Raw genomic sequence first — 25,035 nt, 5'->3', positions numbered from 1 at the left:
CCAGTTGGGAGCCCACCTAGGCCCCAGGCTGGCTGAGAGGCTGGGCAGACACTGGGGGCTCTTTGGCGGGTCTTGGGAAGTAATCCTCATTGTGGATTGGTTCTCAGCATTTTCTGGGTTTTGTTTTGAGTCAGAGACAGCCCTGTTCCCCATCTCTGCCCACCTGCATGAACCAGCCTTGGGCGATCTAGTCTGAGCTGGGAACTTCCCCTGGTCCGCTGTCCACAGAGGGTTCTCCTGCCGCAGACCCTAGGAACTGCAGCACTGCAAGCGGCCCTGTCTCTGACAACAGTGACACTGACAGTGTCGGGAACACGCGGGACAGCCGGCCCATCACAGGCCTCCCCTCTGACCCCCACGGCACCCTGCGCAGCGCTGTTTCTCCGACCTCCACTCTCAGTCCAGGAAACTGGGTTGGGAGTGTTGAAATGACCCGCCAAGGCCACAAGGCTGGGAGTGTTCGGGCTGGTGCAGATCTAGGCCTGGCGGCAGCCTCAACACATCAATACTGTGTCTACTCTGCCCTCCCTCCTGGAGCGGCGCCCCTTCCCACCTCCCTTCCTCACAGCCCCTCCACCTCCCACCGCCACCCTCCACTGCCCTGCCCCACACCCATGAGTTCTCTGAAAACATGTACTTTTATTTTTTTGGCTGCACTGGAGGTCTGTGGGATCCTAGTTCCCCAACCAGGGACTGAACCCAGGCCCTCGGCAGTAGAAGCACTGAGTCCCAACCTCTGGGCCACAGGGGAATTCCCAGACATCTAGCTTTTGTCACTTCTACTTTTTCACCCACTGTCCAGTGGGTCGGCCCACGCTTCACCCCATATTTCTGAGGAGGACCACTTCCCAACGTTGATGAGCAGGTTCGAGTGCCTCCAGCCTGGGGGCACAGCCACTCACACCCTACCCACAAGTGAGCATGACCCACCTGCACACTGCACACGACACACACACACAGCACATGCCTCTATCGCTCTCACATGGATGCTCACACACACGCAGAAACACACGTGTGCACACACAGACGCAGCAGGCCACAGCCCACCCCCAGGCTGCAGGGAAGTGAAACCCTGCCCCAGGGAAGTGAAAGAATGTGAGCCCCGGTTTCCAAAGGGCCTTTGTGGGAACGGAACCCGCAGTCACTGTCTCTGGAGCTGTCCCAAGGTAATTGGGGTCCCTTGGGTGGGGCCTGGGGCCGAGTCGTGTAGGTGGTTGGGGGCAGTAGGGACTCATCTGGGCGGGGGCCCGCTTTTGGGGTGATCCTGGGGGTGGGAGGGGCAGGGCAGCTGGGGTTGCGCCACTTGCCAAGGCCCCAGTTCGTGACTCAGGCTCACAGATGCACAAGTTCCTTAGCCTGCAAACAAGCTGTTTTTTGTAGCCTTTTTCTGCGCCTTCTTCTAAAAGCGTAAGTGCCAGGCCCCAGAGGGAGGAGATGAGTGAGCACCTGGACGGGATGACTTCTTGTCCCGCTCCGTTGGGCTGCTCCTGACCAGTGCTGGACACGCTTCTGTCTGGCCGGCTGGGAGGAGCCCTGGGTGCTGGCCACATGGATGCTGTGGGGTTCATGGAGAGGACGGAGTGGGAGGTTTGGGGGTGGTGGCTCCTGTTCAGTGTCACTGGGGGAGAGGGGACGAGAGGTGGGGTCCTGGGTGGAGGACGTGGGTGGGATAAAACGGCTCTGTGATGGGTAGAGGTGTGTAAGGGATGGTGTCACTGTCCCCTGCCTGGAGACTTCAGGTCCGGCAAACACTGTCATCTGGGGAGAGATCTGAGGACCTGGTGAAGGGGCAGGGATTTTCCCAAAGCCCAGTTCTCAGATTTGAGGTCAGCCCTGCCACGCTGGAGTCTGATATAACCACTGAATAATTGAAAGTCAGCCCTGGAAAGGATCTTGGACAAGGTGTCCCGATGATGATCACACTTTAAATTAAAAAAATATATATATCTATTTAATTTATTTATTTGTCTGGCTGCATCTGGTCATAGTTGTGGCACCTGGGATCTTTATTGCTGCATTTGAACTCTCGGTCCTTTAGTTGCAGCATGCTAACTCTCACTTGCAACCTGTGGGATCTACTTCCCTGACCAGGGATTGAACCCAGGCCCCCTGCATGGGGAGCGTGGCGTCTTATAAGTATTTTATTCCATATGAACAAAATTGACACACAATTTCCACTTTGAGAAGCACTAGTCTCACCCAGTTCACCCTTGCTGCAAGTGAGGAGACAGGCCCTCAGACATGAAGCGATGAGCCCGACATCTCGCCAGGACGTGCTCATTTGGGGCTGGGCCTGGGGTCTCCTCATTTACAGCCTTGATACTTCCTGGGAGAAAGGAGCATACCCTCAAGTGTGCATTAGGAATTCCACATTTATGTGGTTCCAGGAGTCAGCCCAGGTCAGGGGCTGCTGGTAGACCCGACCAGGGAGCTCCTTGATTCTGCCCACAAGCCCCCGCTCACTGGCCACCCAGGCCAGCTGCTCTTTGGGAGCTGCCGGAAGCCTCAGTGCTCAGTTTCTGAGATATCGCCGTTGATACTTGCTGCATCCTCAGCAAGTCTTGCACACCCAGAGGGGCAGATCTTCAGTTCTGGGACAATTTCTTTTTTTTCAATATTTTTTCAAGGTCTTTATTGAATTTGTTACAACACTCTTTCTGTTGTGTGTTTTGGTTTTTTGGCTATGCAGCATGTGGGATATTATTGGGAAACGAAGACTTAACCACTAGTCTGCCAGGGGAGCCCCTGGGACAATTTCTTATATTATTTATTCCCTTTTTCCTCCCGTCTATTGTTTCTTTCTCCTTCTGAAATGTCTGTTTTTTTGGGTGTTGGGTTACCTGAACCCAATATTCTTCTCTTCTTCGCTCCTGTTTTTGTCCTGCTTTCTGAAATCTTCTCTTCAGTTCCATCTTTTAATATTGCTGGTAAACGTTTTAAATTTCAGCACTCCTGCTTTTAATTTCTGAAAGCTCTTTCCTGTTTTGTGTATTTTTCACACTGTGCTTTGCCTGTTTCATAGACGCATGGTTTCTCGTTCCTGTAAGAAGGTTCTTCTGGACTTCTTTTCATTTTTCTGTGCTAGTTCCTTGTCTGGGCTGTTTTTTTAGTTCCCTTCTCATGTTGTGGCTTTCTTCACAAGCCTCGTGACTTTCTGCTCTCTGGTTATTAAGTGAAAGTCGCTCAGTCGTGTCCGACTCTTTGAGACTCCATGGACTGTACATTCCATGGAATTCTCCAGGCTAGAATATTGGAATGGGTTACTCTTCCCTTCTCTAGGGGATCTTCCTGACTCAGGGATCGAACCAGGGTTTCCTGCATTGCAGGTGGACTCTTTACCAGCTGAGCCACCAGGGAAGCCCAAGAATACTGGAGTGGGTAGCCTATCCCTTCTTCAGGGGATCTTCCTGACCCAGGAATGGAACCGGGGTCTCCTGCATTGCAGGTGGACTCTTTACTAGCTGAACCACCAGGGTTATATTTGAAAGTAAAACCCAGACAGTCTATGGTGTCTTCCTCTGAATGTGAGCAGGGCTCGTCAAGGACAAGCTCCCATCTGGGAGCTTCATGACGAGTGTTTGTGTGGGGAGACTGTCCTTGTCCATCTTCAGAGATCTCTTCTCCAGGGTCTCGGAGAAGAGTTTTTTGTATGCTGCCTCCTGGTAATCTACTGAACCTCCTCCAGCTTCAACACTTAGATCTGTAGTTTTCTGCCCCCTCCCCACCTCAAGTCTACAGCTGAGTGATCTCTTCCAGGCATCCCAGCATCAATGTCGGGGCGGCTGGCCCTGCCCTCCCTGCTGCTGGCCGTGGTTGTGTCTTCTTTTTGTCCGGCCACGTCCGCGTCCGGAGATGAAACGCGAAACCAGCTGTTGACAAGAGAGAAGATGATGCGGGTGGGGGGGCAGTTGGTGCTGACTCAGGAAGAAGAGCTGGCCAACCAGAGGCTCAAGGCCCTCAAGGAGGCTGAGATGCATAAGGCCTTGAGTAAGGGGAGCATCCTGCCCAGCATGCACTTCTTCCAAGCCAAGAACCTCATTGAGAAAAGTGAGGTGTTTAATATCCTGAAGAAGATGCCTAAAGGTAGGGGCCTGGAGGGGAGGGTTCTGGGGCCCTGGGGACTTGGAGGAACTAAATTGCATCTGGTGGTTTCTCTTCTAGTGGAGTGCAAACTCCATGGGGGTCCTGTGTGCTCCTTCTCCCTGGTGGACAGGGGACGGGGGTCCACATGGCTTCTGTCCACCCTGGAAACCAAAACCCCGGCTCTGAGGGGACTCAGTTTCAGACAGACAGGGAGGAGGCCTGGGTGTCACCGGGCATCCCTGGTGGGCTTGCAAGTTGTCCCGCACAAGAACCTCATCCCTCCTTTCATATGCTCTTCCAGCCTTTCCAGGGGCCAAGTTACCAAACAGGATACATCCTGGACAAACACATTTCTTGTAGTTCATTGCGAGCATCCACTGGGAAAAAATGCATGACCTGAGAGTTGTGAATTAAGTTTTATTTGGGGCAAAATGAAGACTATAGCATCTCAGATAATTCTGAGAAACTGCTCCAAAGAGGTGGTGGTGGGGGCAGGGGGGAGGTCAGCACCTATGTGATTTTGGTGAAGGGGAGTTCCACCAATCAAGGACACATTTTTTGCAGGTTTTTGCTAGTTGTGTGTAGATTACTGTTAGTCACGAGGAGCGGATGTCACCATGAAGGATTTCAGTGCTTTTCTAGATATGTGGAGATGCAAGAAGTGGGTTCATAAGCTCATCTCCTGAAAATATCCAACTATCAGAAAACTGTCCAGCCAGTTTTTCCTAGAGCACAGAGGGCCTCGTTTCTGCTCTCCACCCTGAACTCCTTTCAGGGATGTTGAAGGCCAACAGCTGCAACAGCTCATAATTTAATCCTTGTAGAGGTAGATGGCAAGTGCCAATTTGTAGCTGAGACTAGTACAGAAATGCGTCGTCACTGTGAACACATAAGTTGCAGTTTGCAGCTTGTAAGGATTTTTCTGTCCTTTTTTCTTTAGTACTGTAGAGATTAAACAATGTAAAAACTGTGAGGTCGGTAAGGTAGCCTCACTGTTTAGGGAGGGAACATAGCAGAGCTCATACAGTGTGACACCTGTCATTGGGTGAGCGTCAAGGCCAGAGAGCAGAAGAGGTGGACACTGAGCCTCAAATCGGGGTGAGGTCTGGAGGAAGCTGCTCAATGCTGGCAGGAAGCAGGGAGCTGGCAGGCAGCGGATGGGGTAATGGGGAACTGGATGGGGGACTCGATGATCCTGGGCAGACAGGCCAGGGGGCAGGTGGGGCTCCTCTTCTTAAACCCCCTCACATAACACTGGGCCACTTGAGGACTTGTTTGGAGGTCAGGCTCCTGACAGGAGCTGGAAGCCGGTCTTCCAACTCCAAACCTGCCTGCTGCCTCTTGCATGAGATCACCCAGGGCCCCTCCTGGTGAGGGAGGGAGTCAGGGAACCAGGAGGTTGTGGCTGGCTCTGAGCCGCAGAGGGAAAGGGCCCTGGGTTCCCAAGAACTTCACCCCATAGAAACCCCGCCCACCCACTCTCCCCCTCAGGGGCCGCCCTTCACGTCCACGACTTCAGCATCACCAGCCCGGACTGGCTGGTGAAAAATGCCACGTACAGGCCCCACTGCTATTTTTGCTTCACCCGGAGGGGGATCCCACAGTTCAGATTTGCTCATCCGACTCCCCCCACCCCGAAGCCGGCAGAATGTCCCCAGTGGGTTTTGCTGGAGAAGTTTCGGAAGGGGCTGCATAACGTCTCGGAGTTTGACAACAGGTGGGTGTTGGTTTGCAAAGAGCTTGTCTCGCACCTTCATGGGTGGGGGTGGCATGCGGTGTCCCCGTGCAACAGACCTTTCTAGAAACACCTGACCTTAAAAAATTCAGGAGGCTTTTTCTCTTAACTGTACAGGATGCTTTGCTTCACCACAGTGTTCCACGCCTTTCCCATCCAAAGCAAACTCCTGGTACGTGTAGACCTGATTTGATCAGCAACTCTGCTGCTTTGTCTGGACCCTCAGCAAGGGTGCTGCAGCTACTGCTGCTAAGTCACTTCAGTCGTGTCCTACTCTGTGTGACCCCATGGATCGCAGCCTACCAGGCTCCTCCGTCCGTGGGATTTTCCAGGCAAGAGTACTGGAGTGGGGTGCCATTGCCTTTTCCGTCAGCAAGGGTAGAGACAAGGAAATTCCGGGCTCTCAGAGCCGAGAAGGTCCCAGGTGGACGAGATAGCCTGAAAACATAATGAGCAGCTTCCTAACAGACCTATGAAGAATTGCTATGACTCTTCTAATCAGAGAACCATCTACAGAGGGCTTTCTGGAACTGTTTCCTTTATGAGTAAGAAAATGCTGCTCAGCCTGGGTAAGGAGGTTGTTCAGGGCCACACAGCTGATGAACGAATGGCTGAACAGGGAAATTAGTCATGTCCTGGGCTGCCAAGCCCACAGTCATTTCCATCAGACCTCAAGTGTGAGCTTGCTGGGGCTGCCCCCAGTGGGATGCCAGAGATGGTGTCTTAAAGGAGAGAAAGGTATTTTCTCACAGTTCTTGGAGCTGGAACTCCGAGATCGAGGTGTGGGCAGGTTTCTCGGAGGCCCCTTTCCTGGGCTAATGGCCAGCTGTCTTCTCACTCTCTATGCAACCCTAGGGTCTCGGATGCTGGCCCTGTTCATGCAGCTCTCTGCCCTTGGTGCTGGTGGTTTAGTCACGCAGTTGTCCGACTCTGCAGTCCCATGGACTGCAGCCCGCCAGGCTCCTCTGTCCACGTGATTCTCTGGGCAAGAATACTAGAGTGGGTTGCCATTTCCTCCTCCAGGGATCTTTCCGACCCAGGAATCAAACCCTCAACTCCTGTGTCTCCTGCATTGGCAGGCAGATTCTTTACCACTGAGCCAGCTGGGAAGCCACCACCACCACCTCCTGAAAGGCCCCATCGCCACACACAGTCACACTGGGGATTAGGGTTCAACGTATGAATTTGGGGGATGCAATTCAGTGCACGATACCCTCCAAGGAGAGCTTGACCTGGGATGTTCGTTCTGTGGGGTCAGCCTGGCTAAGAGGCGGAAGGCAACAGGTGGGCCTGGCTGGGGTGGGTGTGTGTCCTGCCTGCTGTCTCCTGGGGAGCAAGTGCAGGTCCTAGGGTGGGGGGCCTCCAGCGGAGCAAGGGCCAGGGTGATGGCCTGTGGCACGCCTCCCCCCACCCTCTGTGTCCTGACAGCCTGCTGAGAAATCTCACTCTGATGACCGAGAACCCCCACGTGACTTACACAGACCAGGATGCGATCTGGGCCAAGTTCAAGAGCATCTTCTTCGTGATGGGGGACCTGGTGAGGTATGCACCGGTGTTCCGGGACTACCTGTCCCAGGGCCTGGAGGAGTTCTACCAGGACAACGTGCTCTACCTGGAGATCAGAGCGTCCCTGTACTCGGTGAGCCATCTCTGCTCACCTCTGCTTGGGCCAGGCTCTGCTGTCACCCTGCAGAGTGACAGAGTGACCGAGTGACACTGGCTCCCCACCCTGGTGCCCCCCCAGCACCAAGCCCCGGCTTCACCCCCGGGGGCCTGGCGCCTATCCAGGGGCTGTGTGAGCACGGAGCCCTGGAACGCGCTGGGCTAGCCCTCACTGCCCATCACCTCCCTTCCCCCCTGACCCCCACGTCCCAGCGCCCCCAGACACTCGGGGCCTGCTGGTGCCTGGACACCTACCCGCACTCTGGGCAGTGCCTCGAGCCTGGACGTCCTCGGCCGCCTGCCTTCCTGTCAAAGTGTGCTGCAGGACGGCGACCTCAGTGCAGGGACGCGGAGCCATCTGGTACACGGGTCTGGTTGCGTGTAGAGTGGGGGCTGGGAAGTCCCTGGGGGTCGGTCTCTTCTGTGGGGAATAGAGACGTCTGATTTGACGTTGAGGAAGGAAGGTCAAAGGGAAAGGAATGGAAAAGATTAGGAGGAGTCCAAAAATATCCCAAAGTGTTAAAGTATTAAAAAGAAAATCGCTGAGTAGGACCTTGCATGTCGGCCAGTGGAAAGGGTGACAGAGTCTCAGGTGCATGAGCTGGGCCGACCTCAGCTTTGCTGGGGTGTCTCGGGTCCAGGCTGGGGGCAGAGTGGGCGTCCTATGAGGAGCCCAGGGGAGCCAAGTATGGCCGAGAGAGGATGCTTCTGGTGGGTCTTTGAAGAGGACTTCTGGGGGGAGGCGGGGTTGGGGTGTCCTAGGTACTGGCTGACTCCCTCTGGGGGACTCACAGGAGTGTGAATGCTTTGTAGTGCAGGGGAGCGGCTCACCCTCAAGTTGTCCCTCGGCCTGTGGGTTATTTTGAGCAGAAACAGTCAAGGCCCATAGGACTCAAGAAGAGCCTTTGACCTTCCCCTCAAGTAAAAAATAGTACTTTTATTTATTTACCTATTTTTGGTTGCACTGGGTCTTCGTTGCTGGCTGGGTTTTTCTCCAGTTGCGGTGAACAGAAGCGATCTTTCATTGTGGTGTGAGGGCTTCTCATTGCGGGGGCTTCTCATTGCGGTGGCTTCTCTTGTTGTAGACACAGGCCGTAGGTGTGCGGGCTTCAGTGGCTGGGGCTCCTGGGCTCTAGAGCAGAGGCTCAGTAGTTGTGATGGATGGACTTAGTTGCTTCACGGCATGTGGAATATTCCCAGACCAGGGAAGAGAGACCTGTGTCTCCTGCGTCGGCAAGTAGAATCTTATCCACTGCACCACCAGGGAAGTCCTCCTCTAAGTCCCTAAAGAACCTAGATGAAGGGCCCATTCCCAGAATAGAGCTGTCACCAGTCTCTGCAGAGAATACCGCAGGTGTGGTACAGAGACTTCAGGGCTTGAAACCAGAGTCCTCTCTGTCCCTCTTCCCTGTGGGCCCAGAAAACGTGCATTCACCAAACACTTGCTGTTTATCACCCGGCTAATTGCTTTCCTCCCCTTTGAAGTCCCAAACCCCCACCCCCAACACCCTCTTTGTCTTGAGCTGAAGAAGGTATTTAAGGCGAGGGCTTCAGCCATCTGGGTGAGTGGCTCCCTCTTCCTGCGTCTCTCCTGTGTACAGGTGTTATGAAGCTTGTGCTTCATTTTCTCCTGTTAATCTGTCTCATGTCAGCTTAATTCTTAGACCAGCCAGAAGAACCTAGAGGGAGATGCCACCCCCGCTCCCCATCTACCCCATCCCCCCCAGTCCCCACCCCCACCTGCCCTCCACCCTCCTTGACAGCTGGCCAGTTGCCTAGGTGGCCCCAGGCTGCCACAGCCCAGAAACCCTGGCAGAAGGTGAGAACCCTTATCCATCAGTCAGTCCCCGGATCTCTGCCTGCAGGGTTTTTGGAAGCAGGAGCGGTAAGAGTCTTTTTTCTCGTTTCTAAAATTAGGTCAGCAGGAGAAAATATTTGTGGAGCTGGTTCCTGGGGCTTAGAGCTTCTGGGATGGTGAAGTTGGTAGAGCTCTGGGCTTGTTAATCCTTTTCCTCCCAGAGATGGTGTCTGTTTTCCTGTGTCTCTGTCTGTTGTGTCATAAGGAGGAAAACCTTTGGCATGATGCCTTTCCCTTTTTTCTTGTTCTGTTTTGAGAGTTTGGCCTCAGGACCAGTGAGAAAACTCATCCTGGTCCTATCATCCAGAAGGTGCAGGCACAGGGCATTTGGTGGCCAGTCAGATCCAGTGGGATTCTCGGCTGTCACTGCTGGTGGGAAGCACAAAATCGTGCCGGCTCCTAGGAGGGTTTGTCACAAGGGGTCCCCGTCCATGGGGGCTTCTGTCATCTCAGCCTTCACTACAGTCTTTGCTTTCTCAGACCATCTTGGGGAGCCAACTCTCTGGATCTGGTGTGGCCGTGTTCTTTGCCCTCTCCTGTAACACCTCTTGTTCATGGCTAAGCCACGGAAAGCCTGATTGGTGTGTGTTTGTGTTAAGATCCTACTCTCCATGGCAGACACTTTGAACTGGAGAAACTTCTATATTGGTAGATTTTTTAGCGACCTCTCTTTGCAAACACCTGTCTTATTGGTACCAATGTTAAGACCAAAAGGTGGATACAAAGAAATGTAACCTTAACTCAAACACACAGAATGGTTTGAGAAGCAGAATGGAATGGGTCTTTCAGATGCTGATAAAGACGATCTATTAACTAGCAAGCCAGTGGGGGCCCTGGAGAAAGGAAAGGGGAAAAGGGGAGCTGTTATGGACTCTTCCCAACAAGGTGGACAATTGTAAGGGGTCACTAGGGGACCACAGGACTGGTCACAGCAGCGTGGGAAACTTCAGATGGCTGTTATGAAATGGGATGCTAACAGTGGACATTGATGGGATTAAACCAGGTTTTGATACAGCACTCCCTAAGGTTGGGTGGGCTAAAGGGACCTCATGAGTTTCCCCAACATGAAAGGGCCCCAAACAAGTCCTCCCCCTCTTTACCCCAGTTTAGAGAAATTTAAAAGTCAGAATGCAGAGATGATAGCCAGTAAGCCGACCCGCGATCACCAGGAGCAACAGAGGCTGTTTAACCAAGTTAAAGATTGACAGTAAGGCTTGGGTCTATGGGCTGAATCCCTGGCCAGGGACCCAAAGCCTTTTGCAAAGATGAGTGGAGGGAAGTTCCCCCGATGCCTCAATGTTGGGGGGTGCCCCATAAGTTGCTGCACCAAAGCCACTAGTGGATCTGACTAGGGGTGTGAGGGTAGACAAAGTTATAAAGGTCAGAATGTTGGAGCGAGTATTTGATGGGAATGGCTGTGGTGTCCAGCTGACTAAGTTTCCAGACTGTCTGCCCATTCATCCAAATTACTGAGTCAACCAAGGCCTCGGGGACTGACTCCAAGGACAGCAGTATTTCAGTTTTGTTACCAAATGCCATAGTCTTTGTAGGCTCAGAAATTCTACTGTTTGTACACCCAGAAGTAAAAGGGATCCAGAGACTGACACACATTGACCAAAGTCATAAGTGACAGATATATGCGCAAGAAAGTCAGAATACAGTTTAAGAGAAAATTGCCAACTAGACCAGACATGTAGGCTTTCTGATTGGTAAATTCTGTCTTGAAGGCAAATCTGTTTCTTTTAAATTGAAATGTAGTTGATTTACAGTGTTGTTCTGCTCTATGTTGCAGTGAAGTGACTGCGTTTTACGCACATACATTCTTTTTTAAATACTTATTTCCACCATAGTTTATCCTAGGACATTGAATATAGTTCCCTGTGCTATACAGTAGGATCTTGTTGTTTATCCATCCTATAAATAATAGTTTACATCTGCTAATCCCAAAGTCCCAGCCCTTTGCTCTTCTTCTCAACCCTCCTTAGCAACCACAGGTCTGATCTCTATGTCTGTGAGTCTGTTTCAGTTTTGTAGATAGGTTCATTTGTGTCACATTTTAGATTCTACATCTAAGTGATATCATTTGATGTTTCTCTTTCTGACTCACTTTACTTTGTATGATAAGTCTCTAGTTATAGCCAGGTAATGCAAATGGCATTATTTCATTCTTTTTGTTAAAAAGGAGCTGAGCAATATTCCATTGTATATATACACCACGTCTTCTTTATCCATTCGTCTGTCGATGGGCATTTAGGTTTCTTCCAAACTGGGCAATTGTAAATAATGCTGCTATGAACATAAGGGTGTATGTATCTTTCCGAATTAGTTTTGTCTGGATATATGCCCAGGAGTGCAATTGTAGGATCATATGATAGCTCTATTTTCAGTTTTTTGAGGAACCTCCATGCTGTTCTCCATGGTGGCTGTACCAACTTACATTCCCACCAACAGTGTGAGAAGATTCCCTTTTCTCCATATCCTCTCCAGCATTTATTATTTGTAGGCTTTTTAATTATAGCCTTTCTGACTGATGTGAGGTGATACCTCATTGCGGTTTTTATTTGCATTTCTCTAATAATGAGTGGTGTTGAGCGTCTTTTCATGTGCCTTCTGGCCATCCATATGTCTTCTTTGGGGAAATGTCTATTATGGTCATCTGCTTATTTTTCTATAGTTTTTTTCTTGCTGGATTATATGAGCCGTTTGCGTATTTTGGAAATTAAGCCTTGTCTATTGCATCATTTGCAAATATTTTCTCCCATTCCACAGGTTGTCTTTTCACTTTTTTTTAATGGTTTCCTTTGCTGTGAAAACCTTGTAAGTTTGATTAGGTATTATTTATTTTTATTTCTATTGCCTTGGATTGAAGGCAAATCTTTTTTAAACTTATCATATATTTATTTTTGGCTGTACTAAGTCTTTTTGCCAGAAGTGGGCTTTCTCTAGGTGTGGTGAGCAGGCGCTACCCTCTAATTTGCAACGCAAGCACCTCTCATCTTGGTGGGTTCTCTTATTGCAGAGCCCGACCTCTAGAGTTTGGGCCCAGTAGCTGCGGCACAGGGCTTAGTTGCCCCACAGAACGTGAAATCTTCCTGGACCAGGGATCGAACCCATGTCCACTGCATTGACAAGGATTCTCAACTACTGGACCACCAAGGAAGTCTGAAGGCAAATCTTAACGTCTACTGAAGTCAAACTATCTGATATTTTTCTTCTTCAGAATCTGATACATTTTTAAATCCTGGGTGGAATCCCTAAAGGGACTCTATTGCCCTAGTGTGACTTGCTGGGTTGGCAGGCCCTGTGGTGGAGGCTGATCCTGCCCTGAGAACCGGTCATTCTAGAGTCAGGACTCCTTCCCCCCACCCTCCAGGTCTCTACTCTCCTGTGCATCCTGGACTGGCCCCCTTTCCCTTGGGTATGTTCATCCTCCTCCAGGTCATCCCAGGTGAGGGTGGGCATCTCTACCAGAATCTGGTGTTTGTTTGGTGGTTTAATGCTGAGTACAGACTTTTGTTCCTATTTCTGATTCTTGGGAAGTGGGAGTGGGACTGACCTTGCCCCCAGGAGAACCTTTGCCAGCCTTGTGAGCAGAGTCAATAAGTAACAATGTTCCTTTCAACAGAAAAGAGAGGGTCCAGTCCACCTTCTACTAGGAGAATAATTTTGGAAAGAGGTGAGCTCGCCTAGGGCTGGCCTGTGCAGGGCGGAGGACAGGGCATCTCCCAGAACCATTATTCCCAGTTTGCCCTGAAATCCCATCTCTCCCCTAGCCTTGGCTCCCCACCTCCAGTCCATCCTCCTCCGGAGACTGGCTTAAGCCCCGCCCCCCCCCCCGCCCCCTTCTTGGAACTGGTTTCCTCCCAGCTCTGGATCCCTAGTTAGCCTATGAGTCATTCCAGACCACCTCCCCCCACCCAGGTCCTTTAGAAGCCTCAGGAGTGGTCATCACACTCAGGAGTGGTGGGTGTACATGGGACTAATCTGGAGGTGCTCTTTGGCTTCTGACCTACCAGGATCCCAAATCTGGGGTCTTGAGTGGGGCCAGGAAGCAGCCCATTTAATTAGCCAGCCACCTCCACCGCCACCCTGAGGTTCTGATTCAGACTCTCTGACCCAGACCACACTTTGAGACCTTTTCCAAGTGCTTCATCTGCATCGTCTCATCTGAGCCTCACAACCTGCAGTTACACCCGTGGGAATGAGGCGGGGAAGGGTCGAGGGGTCTGGCCCAGGCCACGTGGGCAGTGAGCAGGGACTGGGCTTTGAGACTTTCGGGTCCACATCACGTCTCAAGAGGCGCTCCCTGAGGGGGTCTGGCCTGGGGGTCGCTTCCTGTGGTCACATCCTGCCGGCTTTCTCAGAGTAGGGAGTGGGAGGGAGGCCTCCACAAGGGGAGTGGCCCTGCGGGGGGGGCGGGAGGGGAAGAGGGGAGAGATGGCAGGGAGAGAGGATCTGAGCCCGTGGCGGGCATCTGGGGAAGTCGCTGAGGAATTGCATGGAGGGTCGGCTTCCTCACCCCCTTCCCCTCTTGCCACACCCCCTGGGGACAGCTGGCTCCAGGGTCTCCCCTGGGGAGCTGCCCAGCTCCCCTCTCTCGCCACCCCCTCCAGACCCAGCCAGGATTCCTAGAAGGTGGAGGCCCAGAGGCATGGGATCTGCCCATGGTTCTGGCCTGACCCCGGAACAAAGGCCCCTTGCCAAGGAGAGTTTCGGGCTGACGCCCCCATTCCCCAGAGTAGGGGAGCCATCAGCGTATTACCAATCCAGACGTCTGCCCTGGAATTCTCTTCTGAGCCCCGGCCTCCCCTCCCTGCTCATGGGGCTAATTCAGGGTCTGGGAGGAGGGTTGATGGACTAGGCTGCAGGCCCAGCCTCCTATTGTGTCACTAATGCTCCATCACAAAGGCCGCTCGTCCTTAGCAACAGTTGCTAGGCGGGTCTGATCTCCCCGGACCCCATCCCCGCCCCCATGGCCGGAATCGGAGACTGACTGGAGCGGGCCAGCCTTCCAAGTGGAGCTCCCAGGGGTTTATCCTCAGGAGCTTGCCTGGTTGGCCCTGACCCGTGGGCGGTCTAGCGGTCGGTGGGGGCGGGGAGGACATGCCTGGGAGTCCAGGATGGTCGTTCCCAGATACCTTCTTGGATGCTGTCACTGGTGTGACCAGCGGTCCTAGTGCTCCCCCTATCCACCCCCCGGGTTTTGTCATGGATTCTCAGCAGACTCCTTCTCTAGGAACTCAACCTGGCTTTTGCTGTAGTGACCGTGTTTCAAGTTATTGCTGCTGCTCTAGGGAATCCTGAGGGCAGCACCTTCTATGATGTTATTCTGTGACTGTGCTCCTCACAAGACTGTGAAACCTAGAGGCACACACAGGAGAATCACCTGGGCAAGTTTTAAAAAAACCAGCTTCTACCCAGGGAATCTGATTCAATTAACCCGGGGTAGGACCTAGGCATTTTCTTCTCCCTGGGTGGCTGGAGACTTTGAGACCACCCCCCACCATGCCTCCAAGTGACCTCAGCCATCCCCACCCCCCACTCCAGCCTGGGAGCAGGAGCAAGTTTCTTACCCTTTCTAAACCTCAAAGTCCTCATCTCTAAAATGTGTACTAGTGGAGCATGCGGACTAAGTCTCTGCAGTCGTGTCTGACTCTTTGCAACTCTATGGACTGTAGCCCATCAGGCTACTCTGTCCTTGGGATTCTCCAGCAAGAATACTGGAGTGGGTTGCCATTTCCTCCTCCAGGAGATCTTCCTGACCCTAGGGATTCGAAGTTTTGATCCCTTCCAGATCTCTAGAGCCTGTGCTCTGCAACAAGAGAAGCTACCACCATAAGAAGCCCACACATCGCAACTAGAGAGTAGCTCCCACTCTCAGCAACTAGAGAAATGCCCGCACAGCAACAGACCCAGCACTGCCAAAAATAAATAAATAAATACAATTTCTTGTAGTGACCGTGTTTCACACCATTGCTGAATTCTAGGGATCGAATTCGGATCTCCTGCATTGCAGGCAGATTCTTTACCACCTGAGCCAGCAGGGTTCTTCGTCTAAAATGAGACCCAGCTGACAGTGCAATGCCTAGTGAACAGGAGAAGCTCCAGAGAGTCAGGCTCTCCAGGTGAAAGCTGGCTGTGTCTCCAGTCAGAACCTCTGGGTCCTAGTTTCTGGTTTGACACAAATGGATTGTGTGACCTCGAGCAACTATGACCCCAAACGTCCCATTGTTCCTTCAACTTCACATTCTCTAATTCCATGATATCATGCTGCTGCTGCTAAGTCCTCCAGTCGTGTCCGACTCTGTGCAACCCCATAGACGGCAGACCACCAGGCTCCGCCATCGCTGGGATTCTCCAGGCAAGAACACTGGAGTGGGTTGCCATCTCCTTCTCCAAATGCATGATATCATAGACAATGGAAATTTCATAATCTTACACTGGTTTACGAAAGTTGCATGTAGTTTGAATAACTTCCCCACAAATACAGTTCCTTAATTAAACTATAGTTAAAGCTTGCCATAACCCGAATTGAATCCAATGTGTGTTTTTTTTTTTTTTTTATGTGGACCATTTTTAAAGTTTTAATTGAATTTGTTTCAACATTGCTTCTGTTTTATGTTTTGGTTTGGTTTTTGGGCCACAAGGCATGTGGGATCTTAGTTCCCTGACCAGGAATCGATCATCCCTTCACCCTCTGCATTGGAAGACGAAGTCTTAACCTCTAGACTGCCAGGAAAGTCCCTGAGGCCAACATTTTTTTTAAAACCTTTTTGCTAAATCACTTCACTTTAATAAATTGTATTTATTTATTTAGTTTTGCCGGTGCTGGGTCTTTGTTGCTCCTTGGGCTTACTCTCTAGTTACTGAAAGTGGAAGTTACTCTCTAGTTGCGGTTCGTGGGCTTCTTATTGCGGTGGCTTCTCTTGTTGCAGAGCACAAGCTCTAGGCATTCAGGCTTCAGTAGTTGCAGCACTCAGGCTTAGTCACTCCACAGTGTTCTGTTCTTGGGGAGTGCAAATTAAATTTGCAGTAGCCACATTAACAGGAGAAAAGGCATAGCAATTTTATTTGATGTTAATATTTTAACTTTATGTGCATGGACACTTTCATGGAAAAGAAGTGAAGACCCAAAGAAGTGGGTATACCAGGTTCTGATATACTATTTTAACAAATGGTGATAAATTGTGGAGAAGCAGTAAGACAAAGGAAAGGGGGTTTGGCTTCTAGGAGTAGCAACTTGTGGGATGGTCAGTGTATGGGGGAGCTAATAGAAGATAGGAGCTATTTTGTCAGGTTTGTTTGTTCAGACCCACTCTGGTGCCCAGTTTCTGTCTCTGCTGGTAAGCATGGGCGTCTTTCCTTCTGGAATAGGAGCTGGAAGGCGATACCTCCCAGACAGAAATATACATCTTGCTCTGAGGCAGACGGGCGGGCACAGAGATCTGTTTGCCTTTGAGCTTCCTATTTGCCTTTAGCTCAAAACAGTCCTGCAAAAAGTGACAGATTTGGGGGTGGCACATTCTAATTACTCTTCAGGACCCTCAGAGATGAAGAAGCAAAAGGCCTGCTCTTCTCCACTGTGTTTTTTTAACTCTGTCAAACCTACTGTGCATCCCTGCATCTTCCCACTCTGCCCCTGGCCATGTCACCTTGGTGTCCTTAGTGGCTCGGCTACCTCAGGGTCCCCCGCCTCGGGGTGGGAGAGTGGGGAGATGAAGAGGGTCCTCAGACCACTCTTTCTGGTTGGCATCCTGTCTTCAGCTGGCCTGCTGCTCATTTGCTGCACAAACACTTCCTGAGCACCAATTGCTTGCCAGACACTATTCTAGGTGGAAGGACCCAGGCCTCACAGTACCAAGAGCCCATTCAGGGCTGGGACTTCTGGTCAACCTCAGAGGCCGTCAACCAGGCTTTGGAGATTGTTGGCAGTTGGGAATGAAGTCCTGCCTTGCTCACCTCTAACATCTGGCTGGAACCCTGCTTCCCTCATAGGTGTATGAACTGGATGGGACGGTCTACAGCCGAGAGTGGTTGGTGAGGACTTACGAAGAAGTGGCTCATAATTTTGCAAAATCACATCCTGGGTTTATTGGAATCAAACTCATTTTTTCGGATCACAGGTGAGAGTGAGTAAAGCTGAGCCTGGAGGAATTGGGAGGACAGGCTGTGGGCAGAGCCACAGGGATGGGAGGGGATGGGACAGTAGGAGAAAAGGGTGAGGAAGGTCAGGGAGGCTGTGGCCAGGGGCAGAGACCCCCAGGGCCCAAGCACCATGGGCTCCATGTGCCATGGAAGTCCAGGATGTGACCTACCCTGGTCTGGGTGGTCAGTTCTGGGGTTAGTGTTTTTCCCTGAATGTTCCGATGGTTTTGTTTCAATTGGTGGCTGGCTTCTGCCTCACGGCAGCCCCATCTGTATGGCAAGCTCAAGCACTGTGAAGACAGACCCACCCTTGCTCTAAGCAAGTGCAGAAAGCCTATAACAATTCACCTGACTTTACCAAGGAAGAGTCTCCCTCTTGCTGAGGGGCAGTCAGTCTGGATAGACATCTGTCCAGCTGTGTCCAGCTGGGGGGCTGGGGAGGGGCAGCCGCCCCACCTGCTAAGCCACGGGAGGTGGGAGGGCAAACAGATCTCCCTGGAGCCCCTCCCCTCCCGGTGAGACCTGGGGCCGCTGGAGCTAGTGGGCCAGGGTGGAGCTGGCAGTAGTGGATGGTGAAGGCTCCCTGGGGGCTGGTGGCAGGAGCTCCAGGGCAGGGCTTCAGTGCCACCTGCGTGGGTGCAGGGAGGGATGGGCAGGTGTGGGGGGTGCAGAGCTAGGGATTGGAGTGGGTGGGCCAACAGCTTCCCCCATCATAGGCCTGCGCCTTTTCTCTTGGTGCTCCTGTGGCAATGCTCTTGCCTGGTTCCTGGCCTGGGCTGGAAAGGAGAGAGCTTCGGGGGAGATGAGGCAGCCTGGTCATCTGGTTCCGGAGCACTCTGGCCCTTTTGACTGAATTAGGGGACAGGCCCAGGTGCCCCACAGGGACTGGGTGGCCACGGCATTTCACAGGTGCCCAGAGAGCAGAGAGCTGGACGTTTCCAGGACCATCTCTCAGGGACACAGGGCAAGTTTCGATCACGGCCACTTTTCTTCATCCAAATGCAGACAAGTAAAACCTGCGCTGTGGACCCCTACCCCACTGGCTTTCCAGAGACTTGGGTCCCTCTGGTGTAGCCAGAGTCCTTGGCGGGAATGGATTTAGGCAAAACTTCTGTGTTTAAGAGGGACTCGGCAGCCTGGATGGGTAGGGTTCTGTGCAGTTGTGCCGAGGGTTTGATACACAGCAGCTGGGAGCCCTGGACGTGGTCGTCCGTCCACTTGGGAGCTGATACCCGTGCTTCTCTCTGTCTCTCCTGCAGAACCAAAAACGAGTCCCTCATCAAGAAATCCATCCAGACAGCCATGGATCTTCGTGCCAAGTTCCCTGGGATAGTGGCGGGGTTTGACCTGGTAATGGACCCAGAGCGAAGCCCCCGGGGAAGGGCTGAGGGGCACTGTTGACACCCTCCCTTGGGGTCTTGGGGGGTGAAGGGAGAGCAGAAAAGGTCAGAAGAAGGCTGGAAAGGGTAGTTTCCGAACAGGAAGGGCCACGAGGAGAGGCTGTCCCCACTCCCCGGTCCCCACACTGGGCGTGACACCTGGCTCTTCAGCCTGCAGCCCAGGGTGGATGTCTGGAAGCTGAGATGTGGCTGGGCCTTGGGGAGCTCTGTCCGGGATTCCAGCACATCCTCGGGTGGTGTCACACCCCTCCCACTCCCCTCTCCCCTAAATAACAGCCGGGCCATCCAGGTGACAATTTCTTAAATCTTAAGAAGAAGCTAAGTTAGTGTAACCAGCTAGATGCATCTGAACCCTGCTTCTGGAATCTGCATGTCTTACCCAAGAGAACTCACACTCTTGCTCTCAGACCCATCGAGGCCCTGGAGCAGATCTTGAGGGCTTGTTTTCTCTGGACTAGGGTGTCCTCCTGGGGTCCTTGAGGGCTGCTCACAGGATCCAGCCTCCCCAAAATAAGGTGGGTGGTTTTATCAGAGCCACACAGCTCTCTTTTCTTCCCCAGTCCTGCTACTGGTCTCTCTTTATGGCCATGACAGAGGCCATGGCAGTGGTGGCAGGGCACTCCAGCAAGGTGAGGCAGGGGGCTGGCAGGTGCCCCACGTGCCCGCTCTGTCCTGCAGGTGGGGCGCGAGGACACGGGCCACACCCTGTACGACTACAGGGAGGCTTTGATGATTCCAGCCTCTCGGGGCGTTCACCTGCCTTACTTCTTCCACGCGGGAGAGACTGGTGAGCCTGCGACACCGCCGAGCACAGGGCTGATGGGCAGGGACCCCTCAACATCTCCGAGGCCACAGACAGGACCCCGGCCGGTGGAGGGACAGCCCTACAGCAGCTCATGGTGCATGTCCGCTTCCCGCACATTGTTGAGCCTGTGCTGATAGCAGTGCCCAGAGAAGGGGGCATGGTGGTGCTGGGGCAGCTGCGCTTCACATCCCTTACCCGTGGCTCTTACCTGGTCCTGCCAGGAGGGCACCCCACCCCCATCTGCAAGTGAGGAGCCTGAGGCTCCAGCCAAACAGGGTGACTGGTCCACCAGAAGGAGCTGGGAACCCTTTCTGATGATGTCAATTTCATAAGGAGGGAACCCTGCTTTCGAGGTGGACTCATGTGCAAAATCACATCCTGGGAGGTGGGGGGAGAGGGACCAACAGGCCAGTTCTGTGACTGGGAGTCACTGTCCACCCCCACCAGGCTGGGTGGGGGGGTGCTGTCGACTCCCACCAGCCTGCGGGAGCTGCTTGTCCACAACCACCAGGCTGAAGGGGGGCTGCCTGTCCATGTCCATCAGGCTGAGGTGGGGGACCTTAGTCTGCACCCACCAGGGTGAGGGGGCCCAGCTCTACTCAAGCAGCCTGGCTGCCCTTGTTTCTGAACCAGCATCCTCCTGGCCAGATCTCTGCCCCTCAAAGCTCTGTCTGTGGGCTCACTAGTCATCGCTTAGCCTCCAGACGCTCCTCAAAACGTATAAACCCTCAGCGGAAGCAGCAGGTCATGGCTGCAACGTCAGATCCCGGGGAAGATATGGGGGGCTTAGATCTGCTGCACCCTATCCCCACACGCCTCAGAGCACCCAAGGGTCTGGCCACGTGAGAGGGCCAAGGAGCCAAGGGTAGAGTCAGGATTTCACAGCCAGGCTGAAACCTGGCATCTCACACCAGCTCCAAAGCAAGGGTTCCTGCGCATTTATCTCTTTTTCCAGACATTTCAAGTCCATTTGGAGCCAATTTAGATCAAAGTTATTCTAGGAGATGTAAAGAATGGTTTATGAGGGATGGGAAGCTGGGATGGGTCAGGGTGGGGCAGGGGCCATGGCATTTGTTAGTCTTGAAGTCCCTGAGGTTTGGTTGGGAAACCATAATCATCTCTGAAATCAATTCAATCCCAGGACATGGTCCTAGGAAAGGATTTTGCCAGGACTTGAATATTTAAGGGGTTTCCCAGGAGGCTCCAATACTTTGGCTGCCTGATGCGAAGAGTGGACTCATTGGAAAAGACTCTTATGCTGGGAAAGATTGAGGATAGGAAGAAAAGGCGAAGACAGAGAATGAGATGGTTGGATGGCATCACTGACTCGATGGACGTGAGTTTGAGCAAAGTCTGGGAGATAGGGAAGGACAGGGAAGCCTGGCGTGCTGCAGTTCATGGAGGTTGCAAAAAGTTTGACACAACTGAGCGACTAAACAAACTCCAGGTGGCTTAGTAGGTAAAGAATTCACCTGCAATGCAGGAGACCAGTGTTTGATTCCTGGGTAGGGATGATCCCCTAGAGGAAGGCATGGCAGCTCCCTCCAGTATTCTTGCCTCGAAAATCCCATGAACAGAGAGGCCTGATGGGCTACAGTCCATGAGTTCGCAAAGAGTCAGACACAACAGAAGCGACCTAGCATGTGCCTTTATTAAAAAAAAAAAAGAAAACATCTTTGAAAAGAAAGTGTTAGGAAACCAGTGAAAATTCGCCTAAAGTACATGCCCTCACCAGCAATGGGAATTCTTGGGCTACGTTCCCAAGAGAAATGTGGCATTTTCCTAGTTCACATGTGGGTCAGTTAGGATGCTTTCGGTGTCCAACAATGGGGCCTACACACCCAGTAGGACCCACATTCAGGTCTGTTGTGACCGTTCACCGTAATCAACCTTGCTGTCCTCCTGGGCCTGGGATATCTCCCCATTTGTTCACAGATATCACTATCTGTGTCACATCCGGGTGTGACTACATCCAGTGAAGCCAAAAAACAGTTGTTTCCTCCAGGGCATCTCCCTGAATGGTGGAGCGGGGAGCTGCAGGAGTCCCCCACCCCATCCCAGGCTGCTGGGGAGGCTGGCCGAGTCAGAACGGTCTTCTCACCTCTAACCAGGAGGCCCTGCCAGCGGGAAGGTCCAGTGGGGTGGCTGGTTCCTGCTGGCTGCGGCTACCTTGCCATGGGTTGTCCCAGGAGTTTTGTGAAAGATGGAAATTAAAGTAAGTGCACATTAATACAAGTCATTATAGTGACAGAGTCTGCAGCACACTGTAAAGATCTTACACATAAAATTCCAAGAAAACAGTTTCTAAAAACAAACATAAGATGGAAAGAAAGAATATGGGGAAAACGGGGGCAGGGACTTCCCTGGTGGTCCAGTGGTTGGCGGGGGTGGGGGTGGGGGGGTCCTGTGCTTCCACTGCAGGTTTGATCCTTGATCAGTTAACAGAGATTTAGATCTCGCATGCCATCTGGTTCAGTCAAAAAAAAAAAAAAGAGAATACGGACTGTGGGTCAAGCAGACCAAGACTTGAAACCCACTTTTTCTGCTCTCTACCTGAGGACCTTCCCTCAGCCTATAATGCCTGTGTGGGTTTCCGCTTCCTCACCTGTTACACACACACACACACACACACACACACACACACACAGACACGCAGATACATACAGGCAGGGCGTACCCACTCCGGCAGCGTTGTCAGAAGGAAAAGTGTGTGCACATGTGTGTTAATGTTCATTTCTCTTCCTTTTCCTGCCTGGGAACTCTGGGGTCTTCACCTGCCGAAGGTCTGGAGTCCTATCCATCCTACTGAAGACCCCTCTCTATTCCCAGATTGGGAGGGAACTTCCGTAGACAGAAATCTTCTGGATGCCGTGATACTGAACTCGACCCGGATTGGCCATGGATTTGCTTTGAGCAAGCACCCGGCAGTCTTGGCTGAAGCCTGGAAGAAGAACATCCCCATCGAAGTCTGTCCCATCTCCAACCAGGTACCGGCCTCCCCAGCCTCCCTGCCTGTGGTCACTCCAAGACGCCCTTGTGTCCCTCCACTCTCTCTCTCACTAGCATTCATGAAGTTATTTAGGAATGGCCTTTGCCTAAACCGTTCCCAGTAATGAGGGTCCCCAGTGGGGCAGGACCGTGGGCGAAGCTGTAGACAGAGCTAAAGGTGCCCTGGGGGGCATGCAGGGGGGAATGTGGGATCCCCCACTGCCACATGGCTCCTCGGGGCTCTGTGCTCAGGACAGCAGCTCAAGCTGGGCCAGCAGAGACGAGATGGTTGAGTAGGACTGGCTCTTCCTGCATCAGGACTTTGCCCAGAGTTCTGATGCTCAGAACAGTCACAGGGCGAGAAGGGGCCGATCCTGCTCACGGTCTCACCTCCCTCATGACGAGTCCTCAGGGATCCACGCTTGTCTCTGCCCGAGCAGGTCCTGAAGCTGGTATCTGACCTGAGAAACCACCCCGCTGCCGCCATGATGGCCGCCGGGTACCCCATGGTCATTAGCTCAGATGACCCCGCGGCCTTTGGGGCCAAAGGCCTGTCCTACGATTTCTACGAGGCCTTCATGGGCATCGGCGGGATGTCGGCTGACCTGAGGACGCTCAAGCAGCTGGCCATCAACTCCATCAGGTGAGTCTGCCGCGTGAACCACTCCACCACCGCCTGAGTCCACCGCTCTGAGGTGTGGGCAGAGGTCCAGAAGGTTCCCGTGAGCTTCTCTGCCTCTTACGCTGTTACTGCTCTTGGACTGGGGACATGGAGCCCTGCCAGCACCCGGGGTCCCCTCCCACTTCCTCCCCAGGCTGACCTGGGCATCCCGCCCCCCGCCCCCCCCCACAGGTACAGTGCCCTGTCGGAGGCCGAGAAGAAGTCTGCTATGGATACCTGGGCGGAGAGGTGGCAGAAGTTTGTAGCTGGGCTGGCCAGGGGCCCCAAGTGAGGGGACAGTTGTGTCACCCTCCACCTCTGCCTCCCTCCTCCCAATGGTCCAGAATCCAGGGAAGTCACCTCCGTTTGTCCATCAGGTCGCTGTGACTCTGGCCTGACTCACATGAGCCCCTAACTCATCTCCCTCTTCCCTTTGCCCTCTCCTGCTCATTTTCCCCAGAGCAGTGACTGTTTAAAGTTAAATTAAACCAGGGTACTCCACTGTGACAATTCAGAGCACTTAGAACTCGCCCCCCACAAGCCCCTACTGGGCTCCCAGCATCCTATGAATAGGGGTCCCTCCCATGTCGTCCCACCCCAGGCGCCTGAGCACGCTGGCCTCTGGCCTTGGGCCCCTCCCGGCTCTCTCTGCCGGGAATGCTCTTTCTCCCCACTTCTGTCTGCTGCCTCCCGTCACCCTCAGGCTTCGTTTCAGGTCCTCGTCTCAGAAAGACTTGTCCCTTGGGGCACCTTGCTCGCTCCCTCCTGACTTCACCAGATGCGTCATTATGGATTTATTTCTGAGCGGCCTCCCTCCCCCAGACCTTCAGCTGCACAGGCACTCGTGGCCGGTTCATGTCCACTGTGAGCCAGGAGCCTAGCCTGCCGCTTGCCTGGTCGGCCCTCAATAAAGGTCGTGTTGCAAGAATGCCTGTGTCCTGTCATGCTGAGCTGGGTCAGATCCGTCTCCCAGCCCGGCCCTTGGGAGAAAGAGGGCAAGGAGCCAGCCTGGCCTTGCTGGGCCCTGGGTGTGAAGGAGAACCAATGCCTTCCTTACAAGGCCCAGCGATGTGAGTCTTCTTCTTATCCCCTGTCCCCTGCATGGAGCCCGCAGGACCTCCCCCTGGGCCCAGGCTCCTGATGCTGGACAGCCTGCTTGACTGGGTCTTCACCCACAGGCTGGTTCCCAGAGGGAGTCAGATATTCTCGAAGACCTTTTGACTCACAGCCTTCACCAGTCCCACGGTGGGGCATACAGGTCCCAGTTCAGCTGACTTTGATTCAATTAATGGTGACAACAGAACATAGCAGAATGGGCTTTGGCAGCATGTTGCCATGGTCACGGGCGTCTCCCAGGAGTGCAGGGTCTCTGATTTGGGAAAACAAACCAGCTGTGGTGCCTTCATTCCTGTTGAACAGGCAGAGTCCAAGCAGAGAACCAGAAACACCAGTAGGGCCAGACCTGAACTCACCAGGTTGCTGCTGGCAGAGAAGGGGAAGCTGGTTTCACACACACCTTCTGGGACTTCCTGAGGGACCCTGACACACTGATCTTCTAACCTGTGTTAATCGAATTCCTATAAACAAAATCATGGTGCACAGTTGGAAGGGAGTGTGTTGTTTCAGGAAATCTGTAGCAGAAGCTCCTGTTCACAAAACACCTTTTTCTGATTTGAACTCCAGGAGTCTATATTTCTT

General features: G+C 52.9%; 1 protein-coding gene across 3 annotated transcripts; it reads left to right on the top strand.

Annotated features, from left to right (window-relative positions):
• The first annotated feature begins 1,089 nt into the window (after positions 1–1,089).
• ADA2 (adenosine deaminase 2) lies at positions 1,090–24,249 on the top strand. 3 transcript variants are annotated; one of them, XM_065923676.1, is made up of 11 exons: positions 1,090–1,166; positions 3,757–4,083; positions 5,575–5,800; positions 7,247–7,457; positions 17,334–17,461; positions 18,743–18,833; positions 19,342–19,398; positions 19,562–19,670; positions 22,518–22,675; positions 23,117–23,319; positions 23,530–24,189. In XM_065923676.1, exons 2-11 carry the CDS (start codon positions 3,771–3,773, stop codon positions 23,627–23,629), a joined length of 1,596 nt encoding a protein of 531 aa, XP_065779748.1. In that variant the 5' UTR covers positions 1,090–1,166; positions 3,757–3,770; the 3' UTR covers positions 23,630–24,189. The 3 variants fall into 3 exon arrangements, with proteins under 3 accessions (XP_065779748.1, XP_065779739.1, XP_065779757.1); XM_065923667.1 differs by lacking the exon at positions 19,342–19,398 and having other exon boundaries at positions 24,053–24,249; XM_065923685.1 differs by lacking the exon at positions 19,342–19,398.
• Positions 24,250–25,035: the final 786 nt, after the last annotated feature.

The sequence above is a fragment of the Muntiacus reevesi genome, chromosome 1 (assembly GCF_963930625.1).
Source record: "Muntiacus reevesi chromosome 1, mMunRee1.1, whole genome shotgun sequence".
Lineage (NCBI taxonomy): Eukaryota > Metazoa > Chordata > Mammalia > Artiodactyla > Cervidae > Muntiacus > Muntiacus reevesi.
This window is presented reverse-complemented; position numbering and strand designations above follow the sequence as displayed.